Below are 22,582 nucleotides of genomic sequence, written 5' to 3'. Positions count from 1 at the left end.
TCCATTTTTGCACGCACACTCACACATCCAAAAAAAACATTGGGGAATTATTAACCGAACAAAAATAATAAACAAAGTGGATACAAGAAATAAATCATAATCATCTCTCGCTTATTACTACGGTGGGGATGGAGGGCAAGTCTAGGCACTCTTGAAATTCTTTAGTTCCCTTCGACCAGCAATCGAAGCAAGCGAACCCATTTCAAACCATTTCTTGGCCGATTTGAATGCTTTCTACTTGATTCTATCGCTGGCCCGATTCGTTGTGAGTATGTGTGTGTAGAAAGAGCGACATTGCTACGTACTAAAAATTTGCATAGTTATATAGTTATGTTGCGTTGTTCTTGCTTACTAAAATAGTTATAAATTTAGTATAAGTTTAAATAAAAATCAATCACAGTTGTTTGGGCGGAAGTAGTTAGTTTTAAGTATTCGCATTTCTGGCCTAACTAAGTATTTGCAGCTAAGACTAAAGATCTACGATGTAGTTCAGTTAATTAGGTAGTGGTCGTATTTTATACTTGAGTATTGTTGCTTCCCATTTTGATAAACTTCCTCTCTATTTCCGATGGTGTGTCATTGTGGTTTCTGTTGTGGTTACTTTACCAATTCCCTTAAGTGACTAGACTGGGTTCTGATTATTTGAATGCGTGTTTTGAGGTTAAGTTGCTCACGTCCTGTAGGCTTAAGTATTGACTCTGTATTATTCAGTTGTTTCAGTGGCTCGTGTTACTTTAGTTTTCTGTATTTACCATCTGAAGCTGTGGACCTGCTAGCGTGTGTTTTTCTATAGAACTGGCTTTGTTAGTTAAATGCATGTTAGTTCCTACTAAATAGCTACTCTTTCTGCTGTTCCGACAAATGGTTTCTTACGGTGGGTTTTCGTTTACATCAACCCTTTAGTGCCCGGCGAATCTGTACCCTTCGAAACACTGTGATCGAATTTATATAACGCTACACCACCCGAACTGATCTATGCAAATTTCCGAACGCAGAACTAGCTCTTCACCCGGGCACACTCATACGTCAGCACTTCGAACAGCAATCGAACTAGAGAGAAGAGTGTCGCTTTGGACCCATTGTCCACATCCGCTCCGGTTCCCAGATAGCTTGACGAGTCTAGCTGGTCTTGTTGTGCTGCTGCTGCTGTTGCTTCATCATGACGGCGGGATCGATCACGTAGTTGTTGGCCTCCGCCAATTGCTGGACAGGTAAAGGCGGTAGTTTGTCCTGCGGATGGCGGTGGCTGACGGTAGATCCTTTCCTGACCTTGCTTAGGGTTCCACCCCCTGCAGAGGAGTTGGAAACACCATTTGTGGTGGCTCCTGACGGCTGTGCACTGGACGTGGGCATTTCCTGGCCAGTCTTCGGATTTATAGCGACCTTAGTCTGTTTCAGCAAGGAACGATCGTTGCAGAGCGCCGAGATTAGTGGCAGATCTAGATGCTTGCTCTTCTCCCGAAGAAGGGCAATGTCCAGCGCTTGGGCCTGTGCCTGGGCATGAGACTGGGCTACCATTGAAGCCTGCAGCTGGGCCAAAATGCTGTTGTTTCCCCGGTTCAATCCCAAACCAAGACCCAAGTCAGGTCTCGGACGCTCGCCTGCCCACTGGGCGCCGCTGGAGGTCTTTGTCAGCGGTGAGTTCGCATGATGCGGATTCAGCGTGGGAGGTTTGCGCGGTGGAACCGGACTCATCCTGCTAGGAATGGGCTTAGACGGTACTGAAAAGCGGAAAGATTAATAAGATATCAAACTGCAACGGAGTATAAAGTAATTACTCACTTGGAGGTGGCTTTTCACTGGGCGCCGGCATGGGTGGTTTCTTTAGCCGTCTGTTTACATACGGTGGTGGGGGCGGCGGTGGCAGTCGCTTTCCCTTGGGCAGCAAATCTAGCGAGTTCAGAATATTGTCGTCTGATCGCGATCGCGCAAACATCGAGGAGGACGAGGAGCTAGCCCCCGCTGCAGCTGCTGCTGCCAAAGCAGCCGGGTGAAGGGGAGGCGGCGGTGGCGGCTCATACGAGGAGCATAGGCTGGCCATCGAAGGAGAGTACAGGGGTGAGTAACCGGGTCCTGGCAGCTGCACATATGTGTCCGATAGATTTTGGGTGGAGGCATATCGGGAGTGGGTCGACAAGGCCAGTGGTAGGTAGGGCGTGCTTCTGTAAATCGCCGGCGACACCTGCATGGCCAGATAAGGGTGGTGCGGTGGGGGCGGAGCTGCTTGGGCCATTGCCGCTAGTAGGGATCCCTGTTTGGCATCCAGATACTCCTGCTGGCTTACCGCTGGATCCTGGATGGGGTAAATTACGTAATCCACATCGCTGTAGAGCTGCTGCTGGTAGAGCTCCAATTGTTTTCTAGCCATTTCCCTCCCGTAAAGGTGACCCGCCAGATGGGGGTGATTCGGTGGGGGCGGTGGTGGCGGCTGCCGCGGCAAACTGGGCGGTGGTGGTGCCAGAAACTGCCGAGGTTTGATAACCGGTAGTAGCACACATGACTGCTGATGATGCAGTGAAGCCGTGCTCTTGTGCAGACCGTAAGGAACTATTGGTATCCCAATGGCTGCCGATCCAGAATGTCGGTGGTGAGCCGGCACGTGATGATGGTGCAGTGAAGCCTGTGATCCGCCTGCATAGTTGGAGTTATGCAACGACTGCTGGCTCAACTGATGGCTGCAAACCGATCCATTGGACGAGGCAACTGATGAACAATGGTGCGGTGCCGCGTAACTTGGCTTGGCCCCATCGGGAATCAGGCTGGTGTGGGCTTTCAGGATACTTATCTGTGGCCTGGTGGTGATAAATCGGGCTGTAACCTCCTCTGACTTTAAAGAACTCATCGAGCCGGCAGCACTGGGCGCCGGATTTGCCGACGAACTCACAGATATCAGGGATGTGGGTCTGGGCTTGCTAGAGATGGAATATGGCGGAGGATCTCTTCGTCGAATAGCCGGGGGTGGAGCTGGAATTGGTGCTGGAGGCACCGGTGGACTACATGGCGGTGAATCTGGTTTGGGAGCCACCACAGCTATAGGTTTAGGCAAAGGTTTATTTATGATCGGTGGGCCACATAGACCAGTTTTCTCATGCCTAGCACTGTAGGGGGGCGGTGGTGCTGGTGGCTGGTCCACCTCCTCTTCTCCTTGATTTCCTAGTGGTAAGGTCACGTAATCACAGTCCGAGTGAAGACTACTGGATACCGTTTTCCGGCTGGGGTAGGTCCCCCTGCCCACAATCAAATTGGTCAACTCTTCAGCGGAGAGCAAGGAATGTTTGTTGTCCGTTGGATCGCTCCCATCGCCTCTAAAGGAGCTCCCCGTGCTGACGTTAGAATCCGATCGCAGCCTGAAGTCTTCTTTCTTTTTGCCATCTACAGAATCAGGATGCGGCACGTGGGTTTCTTCCAGTTTCTGGGGCTGGAACATCCCGTAGTGCGAACTCTTTTCCGACTCGGCAATCTCCGATGATTGTCCAGTTAGCTCACTGCTGTGCATTGTGTAAACACCTGATGTTTCCGTGGGTGGAGCTCCGTGCGCCAATGTATAGACTCCAGATGCGCCCGATACACTCTCCGTTTCTTCTCTTGCCGATGTGGAGAGGAAATCGTCGGGATTCGTTTCGCTCAAGGCCGAGTTTTGAGCGGTGTGACTAAAGCCAAGTTCCAAACTGGACGATGTGGAGTGCACAGGAATGGGGGCACCTGACGAGGAAGCCCCTGCTCCATTGACAGGAGAAGTTACCACTACAGTGCTACAAGTGGAGGAACACTGAGAGCCGATGTTATGCTGCGAACTGGGGGAATCAGTGGCGGTAGAGGAATCATTGGCCGCTGTTCCCATGGAATTTCTCTGAACAGAGGAGTTCGTGATGGCCGTGGCCCCGTTAGAGCTCGCGTCTTGTGGCCTCACACTCAAGGCAGCTAGTTGTTCTTCCAAATCCTTCAGAGACATCTGGCCCACACTCGAAGTTTGCCTGCTCACACTGGGTCTGTCCAAGAGATGAGCCAGGGCCAAACTTTCCGTTGACGGAGCAGCTAAGGGTGCTGGTGGTGTATTGATCATGATCTCCAGCTCATCTTCGGAGTGCACCCGATCACTTACTATCCCAGAGGTTGTGTTGGAGCTGGTACTCGAGATAACCGATATTCGCTGCTCGTTTTTGCTTTTGTAGGGCAAGAGCAGACTTCTGGAGCAAGCGTAACTGGCATGTAGCCTTTGTGATTCGGCAGCCTCCTCCTCCTCCCGTTTGGACACCTCCTTTAGCCTGGCAGCTAGCTTCATGCTCCACTGATGTGTATCCTTGCAGAGGGTCAGTAGGAGTTTGTTTTTCTCATCGGATGCGGCGTACAGCGTGATTCGGCTCTCTCCAGATCGTATTTCAAACTTTTTTCGCTCGAAGGAGAGCTTCGTGATATTCGGCCACAGAAAGGTTGTGGTTTCGGGATTGGGTGAGCTGCTGGTGCACTCTCCTCCCAGGATCTTGATGCCCTTGGCATAGACCACAAACCAGGCACTACCACAGCCCTGCTCGCTTTTGGCCAATCGCATCCTGTACGTATGGGCATTGATGGTTTCATGGAGACTGCATGCCTGTTGGATATATAGCAGCTCCGCCTCCGACGTGGCCATTCCCAAATGCTCCCGGTGACAGGCTCTCATTGCACTTCTCGCCCAGGGAGTGTGCAGTCCACTGGGTAGGTAATCCTCGATCCGGTAGTAGTCGACTCCATTCGGTGGCAGGGTGGGCGGCAACGGTACTGATTCTCTCTTTGATGTGGACGCCACATATGTCGAGAGTCTTAGCATCCTCTCATTGGCACGTTTGCTGATCTTGGGTAAGGTAGTGGTAACACTCAGCCCTCTTCCTCCGCTAGAAGAAGATGCCAACGCCTCCTCCCCTGAATCATCCTTGGCATCCTTGGAAGCACTCGACCCCGGAGGAGCATCGCCCAGATCCGCCTGAAGAGCCAGTCCAGCAAGGAAGACCAGTGCCTGCTCCGCCTGTTCTCTCGGCAAATCGCGCTGCAAGATGTTGTGTCGCAGCTGCAGGTAGTAATTATGGCGGGACGTCTCATCTTTCAGCATGAACGGGCTCTCGATGTAGAACTGCACGCGAAAGTGTAGCTCCAGGAGCGGTCGTCCATTGGCATCCAGCCCCTTAAATAAAGACATGCCGCATTAGTTAGCTAATCACAATGATTAGTTTCTTCATAAATATTTACGTGGGTGTGCGATGATCGCCAGCTCTTTGGGCCGTATTTTGAGAGCTTGCTCTCGGGATCTGCGAACATGTACTCGCCATCTGCAACATACGAAACAAGAGATTGATTATGGAAAAATGTTTTATGAAATGGGGGTTTTGATCAGATTTTGACCTGTGCTTATATAATATAATAATGGCCTTTTTATTTATTTCCATATTTTTCCAGTTGAAGCAGACACTTCTTTAGATTTTTGGAATAACCAAACAGAGACTTACAACTTCATTCATTGAAATATCAAATTGCTTGTCAGTCGGATGCCATGTCTGTGCTGGGTTTCCGGTTGGACTAAGGAACTTTTTGGCGCGCAGCCGCCAAGGTCGCTAATCAAAATTTTAAATGAACTTTCGGCTATGCAAGGGGGACCTCCTTTTCCTTCCCAAATCGGGCTCAAATCGGATCGAGACCCCGACCAGACTTCTGTCAGTTTGTCAGGCAATAAACAAGCAACCCATTGACATCAACAAGAGTCAGAGACTCCAGCAGATGAAGACGATGATGATGACGACACGTCAGGTTGTCAGAGGCCCATTGCCTGATGCTCGAAGACGAGACCGGTACCGGACCGGGTTATATAGCTCCGACCCGAGCCCAGCAGAAGGGCCCAAGGGCATGTCGGCGGTGCTCGAGAAGGCAGAGAAAAAACAACAGCGAAATCAACACACACTTCATCGAACGAAAAATTGGAATTCCTGCATACAAAATGAAGAGCAGCAAGATGAAAAATAATAATTATGAAAAAAGCAGGCAGGCAGGTTGAAGGAGGCCATGGAATAGAGGCACCTCAGCATCGAATCCACAACACAGCAGCAGCAGCTACAATATCATAATAATCATCAGCGGCCGAATAAGTGCCTATCAATGACGACGTCGTGGACGCAAAGCTGGAATGGAAGTGGCAACAAGTGGATGGCCAGGGGAGTAGAGCTATTCGAGTTGGATCACTCAAAAAAAATATTGAAGAATGCCTGCAATATATATTGATACTACTAAAACTATTTATGATACTACTTCCCACTTCGTTTGTGTTGGGCAACTTCTTTCCTATCATAAAGGGATGTATATATTTTATAAAATTAGTATATTTCGATTTACGAGAATAGGCATTTGTTTCGCGCAGTGTAGAAACGGAGTCAAAGCGAGAGCGAGTGTTGCATACCAAGCCCAAAACGCAGCAACGAACAAAACCGGGAGAGAAAGAGGAAAAAACAGGTAGAAAGACAGGTAAGCGGTAAGCAGCGCTGGAAAAAGAGGCAGCTGAAACCCAAGTCGTTCGGTTTTTAGCCGCAGTTTTTAGACTCCAGCCTCGACTCCAAACTCAAAGCGATTTCTTTTCGCATTCAAATTTCACTCCACTCCAGAAGTTTTTGGCCAAGGCTCTTTAGGCAATGGAATTCGTTCTTGTACACGTATCGGAATCCTGGTATTCTACAAGCTGCGGGCAGGTGTTAAGGCTAAAACAGTCGGATCTCGGGAAGCCACTCGTCTACGGCGGCCTGATGGATCCTCACGCAATCCCAGCGTTCCATTCTACCTTGCCCGCTCCCAACGGCAAAAACCTAATAATTAACATATTTTCCATCGCATTCCTCAACGCTCACAATTAACACGCACGCACTCGCTTTTTGGAGGAGGGTTTGGAGGGGCAGCGAAATAAATCTTCAATTTGAAACACATGCAACACAAATTACAGCCTCAAAAGCAGAGGCAGCTGGCAAGGCAGAGTCGAGGCAGAGGCAAGGCTCATCAAGCAGAGGAATTCCTGAGGTAATAGCAGGAGGAGGAGGCGGAGGGCAGGAGATGGAGTCTTAAGTTGAGGATGGAGATGGAGATGGAGAAGGAGAATGAGACGCAGTCAGGGACAGCTGCGCCCAATGCCATGGCTTGGCATTCTTTAGATTCAGATTTATTTTCAAGAAGGTTGCAGTCCGAGTTGGAGTGGCCATAATAACCGAAAAAAAAATCAAAAAATCCGCAGGAGAAACTAAACGAAAAAATACTCTCGGCTTTAATCCAAGATTAAAACTTGTGGAATATTGAAATATTCATTTAAAACGATAGAATCTATCTATGGACATTTTTAAAGAAGTCAAAAAGTTGTATATATTAAATGCTAAATTTAAATACGTGCCCAGGAAATGAAATACATTTTAAGTGGGAACATATTTTTAAATTCCCAACTTCGGATATACCCGGGAGTGTAGAAGTGGAGTTTACAGGGTATCCTAAGAATGGGCAGCAACATAAATTTATGTGTGTGTCTGTGCATCGAAACTGGCTAAGGAAAAGAAGAACGAAAGACGAAAAACGAAAAAAAAACGTAAAACCAAAAGAATTTTAATTTCCGATGTTATCAGATGCACGCAGCCTAAAGAGGAGAGGCGGCAGCTCGAGGGGATCAGGGGATGGACAGCCGATGCAAGGCCGAGTGTTCACGTCCAAAGATTGAAGGCAAAGACGAAGACGAAACAGCCAACGCCGTATAATAATGATTATGAGCCATTAACATTAAATGGAAAAGAAAATGCTGGTCTACAGATTTCAGCTACAAAGGGGGTGGGGCTCCTCAAAAAAGGGTGGGGAAAATCATGAGCCCGGAGCCAAGAGGAACGAAAAAGGTGCTTTTCTGGCCCGGAATGCGGCTGAGGAGTGGAATTCAAGCAATGCCACAGCCTAAAAATAACACCAAAAGGGGAGAATGTCGCTTGGCAGATGACCACTGGATGACAATGTTGCCAAATGGCCATCGGCCCAGTGCCACTTAAAATGCTGCGATTCGTGGCTGCGATTCCAAGGAGCAGCTCAAATTTGCATGAAGATGCAATTTATTGACACTGTCCGGCCATAAAATGTAAATTCACTTCCATCACCGTTAAAAGCTTCAGAAGACGAAACTTAATTGTGACCTCTTTCGATTCTTTGTGAGGAAAATATCGAAATCGAAAGACCAAAGCAACGAACTCGGAAGCATGGCAGGACCAAGAGTTCCAGACTAGCTATTCGAAGTATTCCAAAGTAAGCCAGCAAACATTCAACGTGTTGCCAACAAATGTCTTCCTGTAGTTTGAATATCAGTTTTTCGGGACTAGCACTACGTAACTATATAATATTTTGGGAAACTATCTTTTACGTTTGGTGATCGATTGCGGCGCGATACTCTGGGTGAGGGATTGGGGGCTCGGACAGTCCCAAGTCCAGGCCAGCAGAGCAACAACAATATAACCGCATACCAATCACAGATACACCGTCCACTGACATTGGCAGGAATCCTTGGCCAGAAACCCACAGCACCCAAGCACCAGCGCACACACGAAAGCAGAATGCAAACTGCCAATTTCATAGTTGCGCCTGAGGAATCCTCCGCGAGGCGAGGACGTTGGCATGCCCAGCCCGATCCTCATATTCAGTTAAAGCTGCATCTACAGCTTCAGCAGCGACTCCGGCTTCAAGCTGCATACCAAATTCTTAGCTGAAGATGTTGTGGCAACTTCAACGCTCCCCTGCCTCCTGCCTCCTGCCGAGAAATTGATGCCAACCAGCTTCGAAAATTTACGTGTTGTGTTCTTGGGCTCTTGCTCTAACATCGTATCGGAAAATAGGGGTATACAGGAATAGTCATTGCGTTGAATAACAAAAACTTCCTAAGCAGTTTGATGTTTATACATTATTTGGGCCAGGCGACATTTTGTGTGGCGTTCGGAATAACCGATTTAAATCTTTCCCTAAATGTTATTTTCTTCAATAATAAATATTCTTTTCCCTATAAGAGTAAGAGATGTTCGATTACCAGAAAATCAAATTCCTCTCTCCTTTCTTGTTTGCTCTGCCCGGACCCCCCGTTTCCCCATTTTCGGTTGCTTGTGGGTCTTTGGAGAACACATATATCTGTGGCCAATGCCAAAGACGTTGTCTGCTTGTTCTCCAGGTTTCAGCTCAGACTCCGGAGCTCTGGGCTCCACCATACGCCATACGCCATCCGCCATCCTCCGTCCTCCATCCTCCATCTTCCATCCTCGAAACTCCATCCTCCTTGGCTGTCGTTCGATTCGTTTGTGTTAATGCAACGCGCGACGGCTACCTGAATTACTGAACACGCGTCTTGTGTCTGTTCCCCTGCATCTGCAGCTCAACGGCTGCTCCTTTGCTGAGCCCCTCTTCTGTATTCCTGAAATTGTTTGTTCGCCATGAAGGCGACGCGTTCCTGCCTTTTTGTTCGTTTTGTGTGCCATTTTTTGTGTTGCTCCGCTGTGTTGGTATTTTTATGTGTTTTGGCAGATCGCTTTGGCCAGAATGGAGGATGGAGGCTGAATCTTCTGCTGCTGATGATGCTGCTGCTGATGATGATGAGCAGCTTTTAGAGCGGACTGGTTTATGTTTATTAGTTGTATTTTTCATGCCTTATCGGTGGCATTTGGCTACTCCACAACTCGGAAACAAACTGGACGCAACTGTCTTGGAACCCCAAAACCGCCATGGACTCACCTATGAGCACAGCCAGACCAAATAGTTCGGTGTCCAGCATCCCTTGCGTGGCAAAGTGCAGACATGTCTGCGTGTAGACCTCGCGAACTCGACTCTTGGCATCGACTAGGAAGTACAAGGTTTTCGGCTGCTGCTGCCCCAGAAGCCTGCAAATTCCACACAAAATTAAGCAACACCATTTTTGGGCAGCCTTATCCGCATTAAACACTCACCTCAGGGCCAGGAATCGCGAGCCTGGTGATAGTTGCTCTGCTGAGGACGCGCATACTTCCAAAGGCGCGCTGACGGTGCAAAATGCTCGCATGCTGCATCATTTTCCGTATACAGCGCGCGCGTTCGAAATAGGTTGCTGTTTAAAGTAAAGGATAACAAGGATTAATATCTGCATTGATTAGTAAAGATTAGTTTGATTCGATTTTGTAAACCTGCCACGTTAGTGGCACAACAATATACTAATTGAAACGCATTCAATTGCTTACTATTATAAATCTGAAAGATAAAGCATTTTAGAATTCCAAAGAGAAATTGTCGCATCCATCGCGTCATTTCTAACCGCATTTTTGGCTCATCAGATGCGATAAAGCTGCCGCTCGATCGGCTCGGTTAGGCACCATTCTTTCAGGCAAATTGATGCCGCTGGAGCCGCCCCAGACGAAGTTGGAGACGAAAGGCGGAAGATGGCAATGGCAATGGCGATGGCGATGGCGCCCGCCTCTTTTGGGCTCACCGACTGCCGAACAATTTCACCAATCAATAACGAAAGACTCAGGCGACAAACTTGATTAGCGGGCAGGGGACTTGGACTTGGACAGAAAACTGAATAGTGAATAGTGAATACTTGGGGACTCTGGCGGTGCGTGCGTGGCAGCCAAGCTCCCTCCCCCTCTTGATGCGTTGCGCATAAAATTATTAAAATTCAGTTAAAGAAAGTTCCAAAAGCCCGAGCTAAGAGGGAGACAGACACCGAAACTGGACTCGTGATGAAAGAAAAGTATTTTGTGCATAAATTAAAATCAAATGGAATCAAATCAACTTTTTTGAATAGAGCGCCGGCAGCGGCGACAACAGTTTCTACCAGCCCGGCGGAGACGCATAAATTTCAATATTGGCGCATTTTCTGTGTCTAATAAATTTCAACGTTTAATAAATTTATTCAGAGTCAAATCGAGAGTCCGAGCCGAACTCAAGAGCCGATGGAGAGGGTTAGTGCCACATGCATGCCACACCAAAGATAGACCGAGAGACAGATGCTGGCAGAACCGCCCTGACTTATAAATATACGATCGGTCCGAGCGGAGGTATGCCTCCGCCACCACCGCCTCCCCACCGAAAAGCGATCATCAATCAAAAAGCACATTTGACATAAATTAGAAACCAAAGAATATCTGGGAACACCATAAGCAAAGCTTCCTCCCCTCCAAAAGACCTCTCCAAAAAAGCTTTTGAAAAGCAATTATATTTAAGCCGATTTCCATGCGCACCTTGGACCCGGCTAAGGTGATCTGGAGAACAGGCTCAGACACACACTTTATGCCCGATCACAGACGATTACGAAACGAGAATTGAAATTCCAGGTCTCTGTCTCTAATGTGCTGCGATTGACTTATTACCGAGGAATTTATACGGATAAACATAAAAACTACATTGTTGAGCTCTCAAGAGGAACTGGATTAAGCGATCACTCAGTCTCAGATATTGAGTGACTGGTCAAGAAATACGGTTTCGAAAAAAATAACATATTTCAGGGGAATAACTTTTAACTATGTTTTGAAATGTTTGGGGGGGTTGTGACATTTATAGCACAACATTGTTAAGTGCTTAAGTATAATATAACGACACCAATGATTTTTACGATTCGCAAGGAAATTATCCTTGTCAATTAGGTATAATGATATGTATTTAAGAGCGACAATAAGAGGAGACAGTAAATTGTCGTTAAAGAAGACCTCCTATAATTTCCGATAACAATAGGGGAAGCTACTCAGCAGATGGCATGAAATGAATAGGAGTTCTGGAGGAAACGATCGTGACTGTAATGCAAAATGATTTACCATTAATCGGAACAAGCTTTCTCGTACAACAAACAGAACGCTTTTTGATTGGCGAGATTTCTGCGGAAGTAGCATCTCGGTCATGAAGTTGTTAAGACGATACAACTCCATTGTAGTCTAATTTGCAGAAACTTCCTTGCAATCATTTCTCTTGGATTCCAAGCTGTCACAATGCCGGTCATTATGTAATTGTCAAAGCCACTATCCCGATTTCCTAGAGGATGAGTCAACTAAAGGGGAGTGAGCACAAAGAGCGCTTTAATTAAAAATTCGAACTAATTAATGGTGTTTAACAATTTCAATCATTGAAAATTATCGCATTCCGCTGGCTAATATGAGCGGGAAGCAAAGAAAGCCGCGTCGAAGCTAATTATTGAAGTCAACCTACGAGTTGGGGCTATAAACAGAGAGAAATATTGTCTATTCCAAAAAAAGGAGTGTACGATTTATAACATTTTGGTATGAAATGAGTATCGAGCTCTTCACCGTGCACTGCTGCCAATTGAAAACGCGGCAAAGAAGCGAGCCAAGTGGAGCTGAGCGACCGCAAGAGACACGCTAATCACCAATTAGCAAATGGCAATAAATATTTTTGTTATGATTTGTTATGAACATGTCCAGGGGTGGTGATTGGAGTTCCGCGAGGGGGTCGGCTTTCCGAGAGAGCTTGGAATGCAGGCACTCATGGAGCAGTGAAGGCTGAGGGGGCAAGGGGGCAAGTGGCAGAGGGGGCTGATGGGGCCTGGAGCAATAAAATCTCACGGGCTCTGCCGCGATCAAAGTCAATTAAATGGCGCAAGCGCCAGCAGCGAATGCTTTTCTGCTGGCTAAGCGAATGCCAAAGGGGTAAAGAGAGCAAAAACCAGAGAATTAAGTCGGCGACTGAGCAACAGAGACGTTCCGCATACGCCACGTTGTGCTGCGACAGCAACTAAACAACACAGACAGCACTGTAAAAAGTCTAGCATTAAATATACGAGCCAGCAATTCCAACCGTATTAGGCGTCTAGAAAAACGAAGGCAATCTTTGAATTTTATTTCATTTGAAAGTTGCAAAAAAATATGAAATCTCTGGTTCGTTCCCAAATAAAAAGTGATTTAACTCTCAGTTTTTCATAAGTTATATTATATAATAAAGAACGTTGAAATTATTTCGGTTTTTTTTCTCCCTGTGAGCGACCGACTACTATGTCAACTGCACATGCCAATGCACTGAGCTCATTCGGGGCGTGTGTTTGTCAACCGCGTTCCAACAATCGCCAAAGTCGAACGATCGCTTCGATCGATCAGACCCCAGACCCCAGACCCCAGACCCCAGAACCCAGACCCCAGCGAGGTCCAAAGAACTACGATCGCGGGGCAAGCGGAGGTGCCGGAACCAAGACCTATAGAGCCGAGACTACGATAAACGTTCCAGCCACATGTGCAGGCCCATTGAAATGCTGAACGAATCAGAAATTGAAAATATCCATATGGATTTCAGCGCGGAATGCGAGTGCGCATTGAGCAGATCAATAAACATGGCAGCGTAAACGCTCGTAAGATCGAGCAGCGAGGAATGCGAATCCAATTGGCTGTAGAGAGGTCTCAGAGATCGGATAATAGATCACATGGATCAGAGATAGATATATACATTCAAAAATCTGATGGCAACCAACCAATATGTTTGAAGAGGTCTAATTCGAGACCTCATCATATCATGCACACAGTTCTAAACTTGAAACTAGATTAGCATGCAGCCCTGACTATCTTTCCCCAGCGAAAGCGCTTGAGAAGCCCGTTTCAGCCCACACATTCCACCGAAAGATTCCTCACCAGTCCTCACAATCTTGACTTCTTTGAGAAGATGGCGAGGCGATCTTTGGAGTCTGTAAAGTCGAGGTAAGTGCTCGAGTACCGCGCGGCTCTCAAACTCGATTCGCATTTTATTGAAAGTGTTTCGAGCGCTCTCGGCTCGCCAACTAATGAATGACGATCGGATCGGCGAGCGGTAACTTTTGACGTGGAATATTTTGCTCATGAGCTGGCCTGCCGAGACCGGAATGGACTTAAAGCCGGAGCGAGTTCTACGTGAGTCTGGGCCTTTTAATTACCGATAGAACGGCAACTGGCGTCAATGGGACGGCCAGAAATAGTTTAGTTCGAATCTGTTTGGTGGCATTTTCACACGCTGGCCAACGCGGCGGATGCGCGTCATTCAAAACGGGCCCACAAGTGTTATTCCAAAAGGGGTGTGGCACCCGGGCGTTGTCACGCAAATGGGTTTAGCCTCAGCCTCAGCTTCAACCTCAACCGATTTCTGGCTGATCAGGGATAAATAGAGTCCGAAGTGCCCATTTTCGGAACGGTTGCTCAAATTGCCCAATGACGCAAATTATGTAAAGAGTCGTCAATTTGCAAACTCCAGACACCTTTTAATCATTATTTAGCTATTATATATTGCTTTGATTTGAATTCATCGCTAGCAATTACGAAACTTGGAAACGTGGAACTAATACCACTATGTTTTCTGTGTGCCGGGTTTAGTGTGCCATCAAATGGGCAAATAACTCGTCGTCTCTTTGCCAAACGGCGAATATCGAGTAGGAGAAAACAGAAATCAGGGAACAAGCGACTGAGAAACAAAACAGCACAGCGGCAAATGCCGAATTCCGAGCTGCGGAATTCCACTTGCTGTGCCAGTTATGGCCAAACAATTTGATGTCTTTGAAATGCGTGAAATGTCCCCGCCGATGATAATAATGAAAATGGTCGCTTGCTCGCTTGGCTGGATGGTTGTGAGGAGCAGCCAGGGCGGTGTGGGCCAAAAGAAAGCAGCCCACACGTCGTCGCTCGGCTTCAGTTGGCTTGCCACTACCACATCGCACCACTCCACACCGCTCCACACCACTCTGCACCACTCTGCACCACTGCGCACCACACCCCGCAGACGCGAAATGCCCAACTGGGCGAAGGTGGTAACGGTGGTGGAGGCGATGGCCTCCGCAATGAGAGCAGCAAACAGCAGATACAAAAACAAAAAAGAAGCCGCAACGTGTGCCGCATGCCAAATCGAAGGCGTGCGAAACTATGCTGCCGTAATACCCTAGAAAAATTAGCAGCGCATAAGGGGTATCTTGGATTAAATGAAGGCGCTACAATACGACAATTTGGAAGTTTAGGGGTAAGGATGTAAGACAAATTCTATGTAAATTTTCTACGGACACAAAATAGATTTTAATGCAAAGGGAAAGTTTGCTTTAGCTCAATTCCTCTAAACTCCATTTGAGTAATTTTACTGCCGTAAATGTGGCGTTTTTAAATATTCTAATTTTGATTTGGCGTATCATCCAAAAGATCAGCATTAACAAACAGTTTCCTAAAGTTTATGGCTGGTAATAAGGCTTTCAAGTTTTCGCCTTTGCTGACATGTTGAAGCAAAATTTCTGTACAAGCATAGATATAAGTTAATTTTATAATTCCCCGAAGGTCGTTCATTAGTGTATCCTATATCTCTGAGCCAGCCTCGACTCCGATTGTCATTCAAAATTTGTTTAATTTGTTGTACATTTTAATTGCCTGAATTGTTGGAATGGGCAACCACACTTGTGAATGATCACACACGCATATCAACTGCGTGCAGGAATTTCGGTTTACGAAATTATTATTTTGAGTTTGTACATACATACATATAATCATTGCTGTTGCTGTTGTCAGCTTCAATGCAAAAGCCCATTGCCTGAGGTCAAGTGTGATGTGGATGGGGAGATACGCATGGAGACGGAGATGTAGATGTCAGTGCTCAATCGAAAAAACCACAAGCCAAGTACAACTACGATCCGGGAATACATGTGTACTTGGCGAGATACAGATACGTCTGCCGCAGATACAGTTACCCATATGTATGATTGCCTGGTGGCAAAATCGTTTAACGATTAGCGTTTAACCGCTTAGAGCTCATCGACTGATACCCAAAGCGTGTGTTTTCACCCATTTGTTTATCTTTCGCTAATTTACATTCAAGATGTCTGATTGCCAGGCGGTTTCTGATTGCAGCAATTGTTCCCGGGATCTGGACGGCTGAAATTCCAAACCCGGGGAAAACAATAGAACTCCATCGGCGGAGCTTCGATTTTCACTTAATTGTTTCGCCATCGATCGTTCTAAAAACCGTTTAGATAGCCTGTTAATTGGAGCCATTGGTTCTAACCAATGATACCGACTAGCCAACATGGAAATGGGATACCAGGCCAAATGAAACCCTCTGCAAAGGTACGTTAATGTCAAAAATAACTAATTAAATATGACCGGTATTTTTAAAAACTACGACAGGTCTACTTTATACCTAGGTATATATGTATATAAATGACAAAATATTCCCAAAACAGCTTCCCTATTTCAATATACCCTCCGAAGAGTGTCAAATTTGACTGACATTTGATATTCCATGGCCAGAAATGGGTTAATTGCACAATTCGCTGGATTTGCGACTGTTAGCGGGGCGCAAAAAAGGAATGAAAAAAACCTGGCGACAACAACGAAATGTTAAACAATCGTCGGACGTTGGCGATTTTATGGTTGGCAGATAAGAAATTTGCTGGCATTTGTTTTGTTTGCCGTTTTCAGGGAGTCATTAAAATTCCGGGGAAATGGCCCCATATGGGTACACTACTCCATATCTACACGTGTATCTGTCCTTTTCTTACCTCAAGCCGCCGCAGATGTCGGCATTGTTAGTGCTGTATCTGCTTCTGTTTCGCGTAATCCACAATAACTGGCTTTTCAATTTGTAGTTTTGTTTAACTTTTGCTCACTCTTCGTGCACTCTTGAACCGATCTATCGATTTGGCTATCGATAAGTGCCTAACAGTAAAATTTCGTTTCGTTGTTGTTACTTTCTGACCTCTTCCACTTCCACGACGCGCGCTGCGACTGCGCAGTCAACAGCGATCGGGCCGCATTCCAGCGTCGCACATACTTTAATCAAAACTCACTACCACCAGCACACTTGCACACGCGGGCGAGCGCAACTGCGAGTATCTGTGTGCGTGGAGTCGTTGTTGTTGCGCGAAAGAATGCCGTTTGCTGGGTTGTTGTTTTTGCTGTTGCTGACTGCTTTATTTGTTGTAGCTGTAGTTTCCAGTGGCCAGTTGTTGTTGTAGCTGAATTTTTTCTTTTGACCAGCGCCAACTTTTCGGAGTTGACTTCAGCTTCAGCTTTTTCACACTGCTAGTCGCAGATATTTTCGTGGTTTTAAGGCGCGTTTTTCCCAAAATCAGAACCAACTAGTTGCACCAACACCAACAAAAATCACTTTTGTAATTTAAGCGAGTGCGAAAACGAAGCGCGCTGTTTTTGTTTCAGTGAAAACCGAACTTCACTTTAAGCAACTGAATCTGTGTAGCTCTGGGTGTGTGTGTGTGTGTATGTGTCTGGGCGAGCTGGTGTGCGTGCGGTGTGCATTTAAGATCTGCAGAACAACTTTTCCGAATGTTAGGTTTCGAGTAAATTCATTAAACCGAATTCATATTTCCCAGTGAAAACCACATGCTTTTCTGTCCCGGACGATCTGTTCGGTTACCGTTGACGTTTAGCGATATACTGATTTTGCCCCTGCGTAGCGAAACCGAACACAACGAAGATCGAGTCGAGATTTCGTTAAAACTCAACGAAGCCGCGTTTAACGAACAGAGAGCCGAAGAGAGAATTCGAATTCGAAAGAAGCGCACACAGTGATAGTCGCATACACAAACCCGATGGCAACAACACAGCTACGAAAAATGTAAATAGCAATAAGCAATAAAAGAAAAACAAACTTCAAAGGAGAATCCCAGTAGCCAACTATGTGTGTGTGCGTCCGTGTGAGTAGTGGAATTCCAATGGTTTATCTCGCGAGAAGCCGATTCCGATTCTCAAGGGCTTAAAGGATACCCTGTTAGGATAGCAGATTTGGGTAAAATACAGCTCAGAGCAATCTGAATGCATTTGAAGAAACTAGTAAACAATTTAAGAAACTTATTTTTGAGTACCCAACGACCACCTTTAATATTTTAAGACTCCTACAAAACGTACCCTATTTTCTAATTCTATTTTGTATCACTCGCTATCTTGCAGTTTATTTACTATCTTATTCTAACATTATTATTAGTTTTATCTTTCGGCATTCACTTTTTGCGAAATTGTGGCGGTAGCCTGTTAGATTCAAATCTAGCTTTCAGTATCCCTGCAATCGCAATCGATGCGACTATCTTATAAATAAACTCCTCGGACAGAACCCCAGATACAGATAGACTGGATGAGGGAGAATCGGAACTTGAGGGTCTGAAGACTCTGCCTCTATCGGCGTCCTCTGCTGCTACGATATCGTCACTTGGGCGCATTCCTCAGCATAATGTGAGCTTGATTTGCTGGATTCTTTTTGCTCCCCCTTCCCTCTTCTTCTCTTCTCTTCTTTAGCTTTTCTCCTTTTCGTTTCTCCGCCTCTTCGTCCATCATTTGCTTCAAATATGCGGCATACACACGCCCCACGAAAGGGCGCGGAACAGGGTAAGCATGAAGGTTTCAACCAGTTCGTCCAGGAGGGCTGCTAAGAAAAAATCCACAAAAAAGTACAAATTATCATTCTCTTTGTAAATGTGCCTTGTGATTTTATAGAGAAAAAACCTTACTAAAAATGATCATCCAATTTGGGCCCCCGTGCCAAATCCTCGCTACGCCCCTGAAGTCTCGGCCAAAAGTCGAAGACTCAGAATTGGAGAGTCAAGGGGTTGGGGTCGGGGTCGGGGTCGGGTCGTCTTGCCATGGACATAACTTGTTGACTGAAGTCAGGGAAGTGGAGGGGAAGGGGTCAAAATTGGGCGAGACATTCCGGGGAGGCGGGGTTTCGATGGGAACAGCCCGCGCAGCCTTTGATTTCTTTTAGTGTACTGTTTGGGATACAACGTGTAGAATTAAACAAAGTTCTAGGCTCAATCTATCGTTGTTCTACTAAAATACATACTTACCATTCCTGCCACAAATTCATTCTTTTAATTTGTTTATTGAGGTACTGTGGTGCAAGGAATCTGAGGAGAAAGGCTGTTATGCTGAACCCTTGCCGGATCTGCCTGATCAGCCTGACTACAAAAGATTTAGAGTACTTCCATCTTCGACTTGAAGCCCGAGCTTTTCATTCTTGTTTTTATTTCTTTGTTTTGTGGCCGTTCGTTATTCTTTCGTCTTTCGTCTTTGGTCGGTCGCTTGGTCGCTTGGTCGCTGGTTCTCTAAGACCGGTTGTTGTTGTTGCTGTAAGCTGCCTTTTGGGAACTACGTTCTTGGTCAACATCGTGTAGATATACGTTCTAGATGTGTGCCAGTGTGTGTGCGCGGCTTGGAGCCTGGTCGAGGCCGAAGTTTCGACCGAGGAGAGTGAAAAAATAAAAAATAAAAAAGAACGACCAAAAATGTTTTATGCAATTCCTTGAAGTCGATTTCAGTCTCCAGTCTCCCGGTCCAGAGAATCGCTTTTGCGGAATTGGCGCGCATTCTGGCCTTTTTTTGGCAAAGTGATCTTTCAGCCAAGAGCAGCTGCCATTGATCCTCTTTCTATTCAAAATTCCTCGGGCTCTTTGCGGTCTTGTGCGGAGCCAGAGTCGCTGGCGATGATGATATGGCGAGAGGCCAGGAATTTATTGAATAAGTTGGCATATGACGCGGGTACCAGCCCACTGATGTGTTGTGTGTTGCTGTTTCTGGCGTGTTTTCGCTACGCTTCATTGCCAGTCGTCAGTCAGTCGATGGTTCGTCGATATCGCCGATTGTCGCATACCTCCTACCCTTTCTGTTCAAACCCTACCATACCCTGTCCCTGACATAGTCTGGATCAGTGGAACGTACTGGGATAGCCATGGACCAGGCTTATTTGTTGGCGTACAAATTTAAAAATTACTGAGCAATCTTAACAATGTTCCGCCCTTTTCAGCCACTCCAGACTCCATAAGTGAATGCAAGCCCCACTCTACACTCAACACCTTATCACTCCCGATCGAGAGTATCGTAAGCTCCGATGAGTTGACGATTAGGTTTCCGCTTCGATTCGCTGTTCGGTTCGATTGGATTCGATTCGATTCGATTCGATTGGCTTTGTTTTGTATTCTTTTTATTATGGCCAAATATTTCTGCTGGCCACGATAATGCTAATGGGCCGCCCCTCCTTCCCCACGTCGTGCTCAGCCCCTGGTCGAAAAATGTATCCCAGGTATTTTTATTACATTTGTTACACTAGCTCACTTCCTATTCGGATCGCTGGAATTTCGCCGTAGCTCTCTTCTTTTGTCTAGGAATTTAAATACGTTTTGGGGATGTGCAGTCGGAAAAGGGGCAGGGTCACCTGAATGGAAGAGCGGGTGCTTCAACTCCGACCTTTGGCTGGCCGATAGAGGACTGCTGTGGATTGGAGAAATACTTGTAGAAAAACTTTTACAAATCTTTCAATCTTATCTGGTTGTGCCCATATAAAGAAGTGGCATTTGTCTTAAGTGTTTAAAGTTTTATGCAGAACCATGCCTTTATGTTGGCCAAGTGTACATGCTCGGCAAGTTGGAGTCAGATCCAATCCAAAGAGTCTAATCTGCCTACCCTACTTTCACTCCATTTCCAGTCGGCATCGCAACGCGGCTCTTTGGCATCTCATTCGGTTCGATTCGATTCGATTCAATTTATTCGAACCGAACTTTTCTCTCTCTTCTCTCGGTTTTAGTTGGCGAGCGGGAATCCGACTAAACTGCAATGAAATTTCAGGCTGCCAATCGATTTTGCCGCTGCTGCAGCTTGGGATTTGCCTTTTTTGGGCCTTGGAATGCAGCATGTTGCTGCTGTGTTGCTCTGGCTCATGCTGTTGCTGTTGCTGTTGTGTTGCTGCTGCTGTTGTGTTGCTGCTGCTGTTGTGTTGCTGCTGGTCCTGCTAAGCCCCCGGCTGCAACATCGCGGCAGAAGCAGCTACAGCAACATCCAACGGGAGCAGCAACAATGTGTTCTAAATAAATTCCAGTGAAATGAAATTCAGGGAGCAGGGAGTCGCGCGGGCGCAGATGTATCTTGGAGATACAAATTCTGTACGCTGCGCGCAACGTGATTGCAATCTTTAGCATCGTCATCATCAACAACAACATATATTCCATATATTCAACCGATCAAGGCTTGAGAACTTAACGTTCAAAATTAAAGGAGCTTTATTGCCGTTGACCAATATTTCATTTTATAGTAATTTCAATCAATACATGTACCTTAAACTACACATCCTCCCCGGATACCCTGTAAATACCGGCTAACAGCAAGAAGAAGAGCAACACGAGGCACGAGATTCGAGGCTGCCAAGGCCCCAAAGCCCCAAAGCCCCAAAAAAAGGAAACAAACCACACACACTATGAAGCAGAGAACGTCGACGCCGGAGTCGCGCGTGCGTAGTGCGAGCGGATGGGTACAGTGAAAAAAAAATTGCTTACCAGGATGGAAGGACGGATCCAAAGGCTGGTAAGCGTGGGTAAACAAGTCTCGAAAGGGTTTAATTGAATATGCGCTCCACAGTGCAATTATCGATTCAGTAATCTTTAGATACACAACATCGTCGGTTTCTCGCTGTGCAAATTGTTTGGCTGTGGCTGACTTACCTGTTTGGGTCTTTCCTTTGCTTTTCTTCCTTCAGAGGAGACTTCTTCCTCAGGAACATGGAGAGTCTTGAGGGGGGATATATGGCCGCTAAAAATCGACGAAATCATCCAAGCTCCGTACAGTAGCTGCTGCTTTGGCTCCGTTTGCCCGGCTGCTCTTTTTTTATGTTTTTAATGAGCTTTTATATGAGCTGCCGCAGGATCGGAAGAACCGGCGGCGAGGGGAAGGAATGACCCGGGGCAGCCGAGCTGCATCTCCATGTCAGCCGGAGAAGATGATGGTGCCTTTTGCTTTTTGCTCTTGCGGTCTACCCACAACAAGGCTAGACATCGATTCCTCGGCTATCAATGGATGCACGGTAATGCATTTGGTTCCCATGGGCTCAGGAAAGAAGAGGAGCTCAGGGACTGGTTGCCATATTATTATGGTAACACAGTTTTAGGCAGAAATAGAAATAAACCGCAGGAAACACTTGTTCAAACAGAGGCGTGTGAAGTGTGCGGAATGTGCATAACAATTTCACACATGACACACATCTCAAAACAATTTACTTTAAATCAAGTTACAGTCTATAGCCATCAATGTGGCACCCGAGAATATGAACAAATTTGCTGCTCTATAGTTTAAGTCTATAGTAACCGATCTCAACCGACCGAAAAATCAGTGCATCCAGAACAAAGCCCAAAGTACTTAAAGAACTTGGCACATCTCAGATCGTTCAGAGCGTTCAGCTCGTGCGGCAGAAATATTTGAAAAGCTGGGATAGGGAGAGTCCCGAGTGAGAGGGTAAAATGGAGTATGTGGAACCCGGCGAATACCTTTCTCGACTCAGCTCTCGGCTCACAGCTCAATCTGCAGCTGTCAGGTGTGGCCGGCTAATTGAGAGTCGCGTTACGAGATCATCTTGACACTTTGGAGGCACCTGCCGCCGGACGAGGCGAATCCGGCAATGATTAACTAGTCACTCCGACTGAGGGGCAGGTGAGTTTTGAGCGGTGCTGCAGTTCGCTGGCATGTCTGTGATAAAAATGAAAAGTAAAAAGCCGTCAAGTGCCCGCAAACGCTGACGCATTTCGACCCAAAGGCTGATAAGCCAGTCAACGCGAATGCGAATTCAATGCCAAAAAGAAAACGAAACTCTCCTCGAAAACGGAAACGGG

General features: G+C 46.4%; 1 protein-coding gene across 1 annotated transcript; it reads right to left on the bottom strand.

Moving 5' to 3' along the window:
* Window positions 1-567: 567 nt before the first annotated feature.
* On the bottom strand, window positions 568-17,442 carry LOC6540779 (protein expanded). Its single transcript, XM_001968137.3, has 6 exons — window positions 16,481-17,442; window positions 9,957-10,093; window positions 9,745-9,890; window positions 5,224-5,303; window positions 1,783-5,158; window positions 568-1,721 (listed from the first exon to the last, which is right to left on the bottom strand). Exons 2-6 carry the CDS (start codon window positions 10,046-10,048, stop codon window positions 1,120-1,122), a joined length of 4,296 nt encoding a protein of 1,431 aa, XP_001968173.1. The 5' UTR covers window positions 10,049-10,093; window positions 16,481-17,442; the 3' UTR covers window positions 568-1,119.
* Between the last annotated feature and the right edge of the window lie 5,140 nt (window positions 17,443-22,582).

Source organism: Drosophila erecta, unplaced genomic scaffold (assembly GCF_003286155.1).
Source record: "Drosophila erecta strain 14021-0224.00,06,07 unplaced genomic scaffold, DereRS2 tig00000055-arrow-pilon, whole genome shotgun sequence".
NCBI lineage: Eukaryota > Metazoa > Arthropoda > Insecta > Diptera > Drosophilidae > Drosophila > Drosophila erecta.
This window is presented reverse-complemented; position numbering and strand designations above follow the sequence as displayed.

Coding starts and splice junctions, on each gene's coding strand:
- LOC6540779 (XM_001968137.3), bottom strand. CDS start 10,048: ATGCGAGCATTTTGCACCGTCAGCGCGCCTTTGGAAGTATGCGCGTCC. Junction 5,304..9,744: donor TGGTCTGGCTGTGCTCATAG/GTGAGTCCATGG, acceptor CGTATGTTGCAG/ATGGCGAGTACATGTTCGCA. Junction 5,159..5,223: donor GGCGATCATCGCACACCCAC/GTAAATATTTAT, acceptor TCTTTATTTAAG/GGGCTGGATGCCAATGGACG.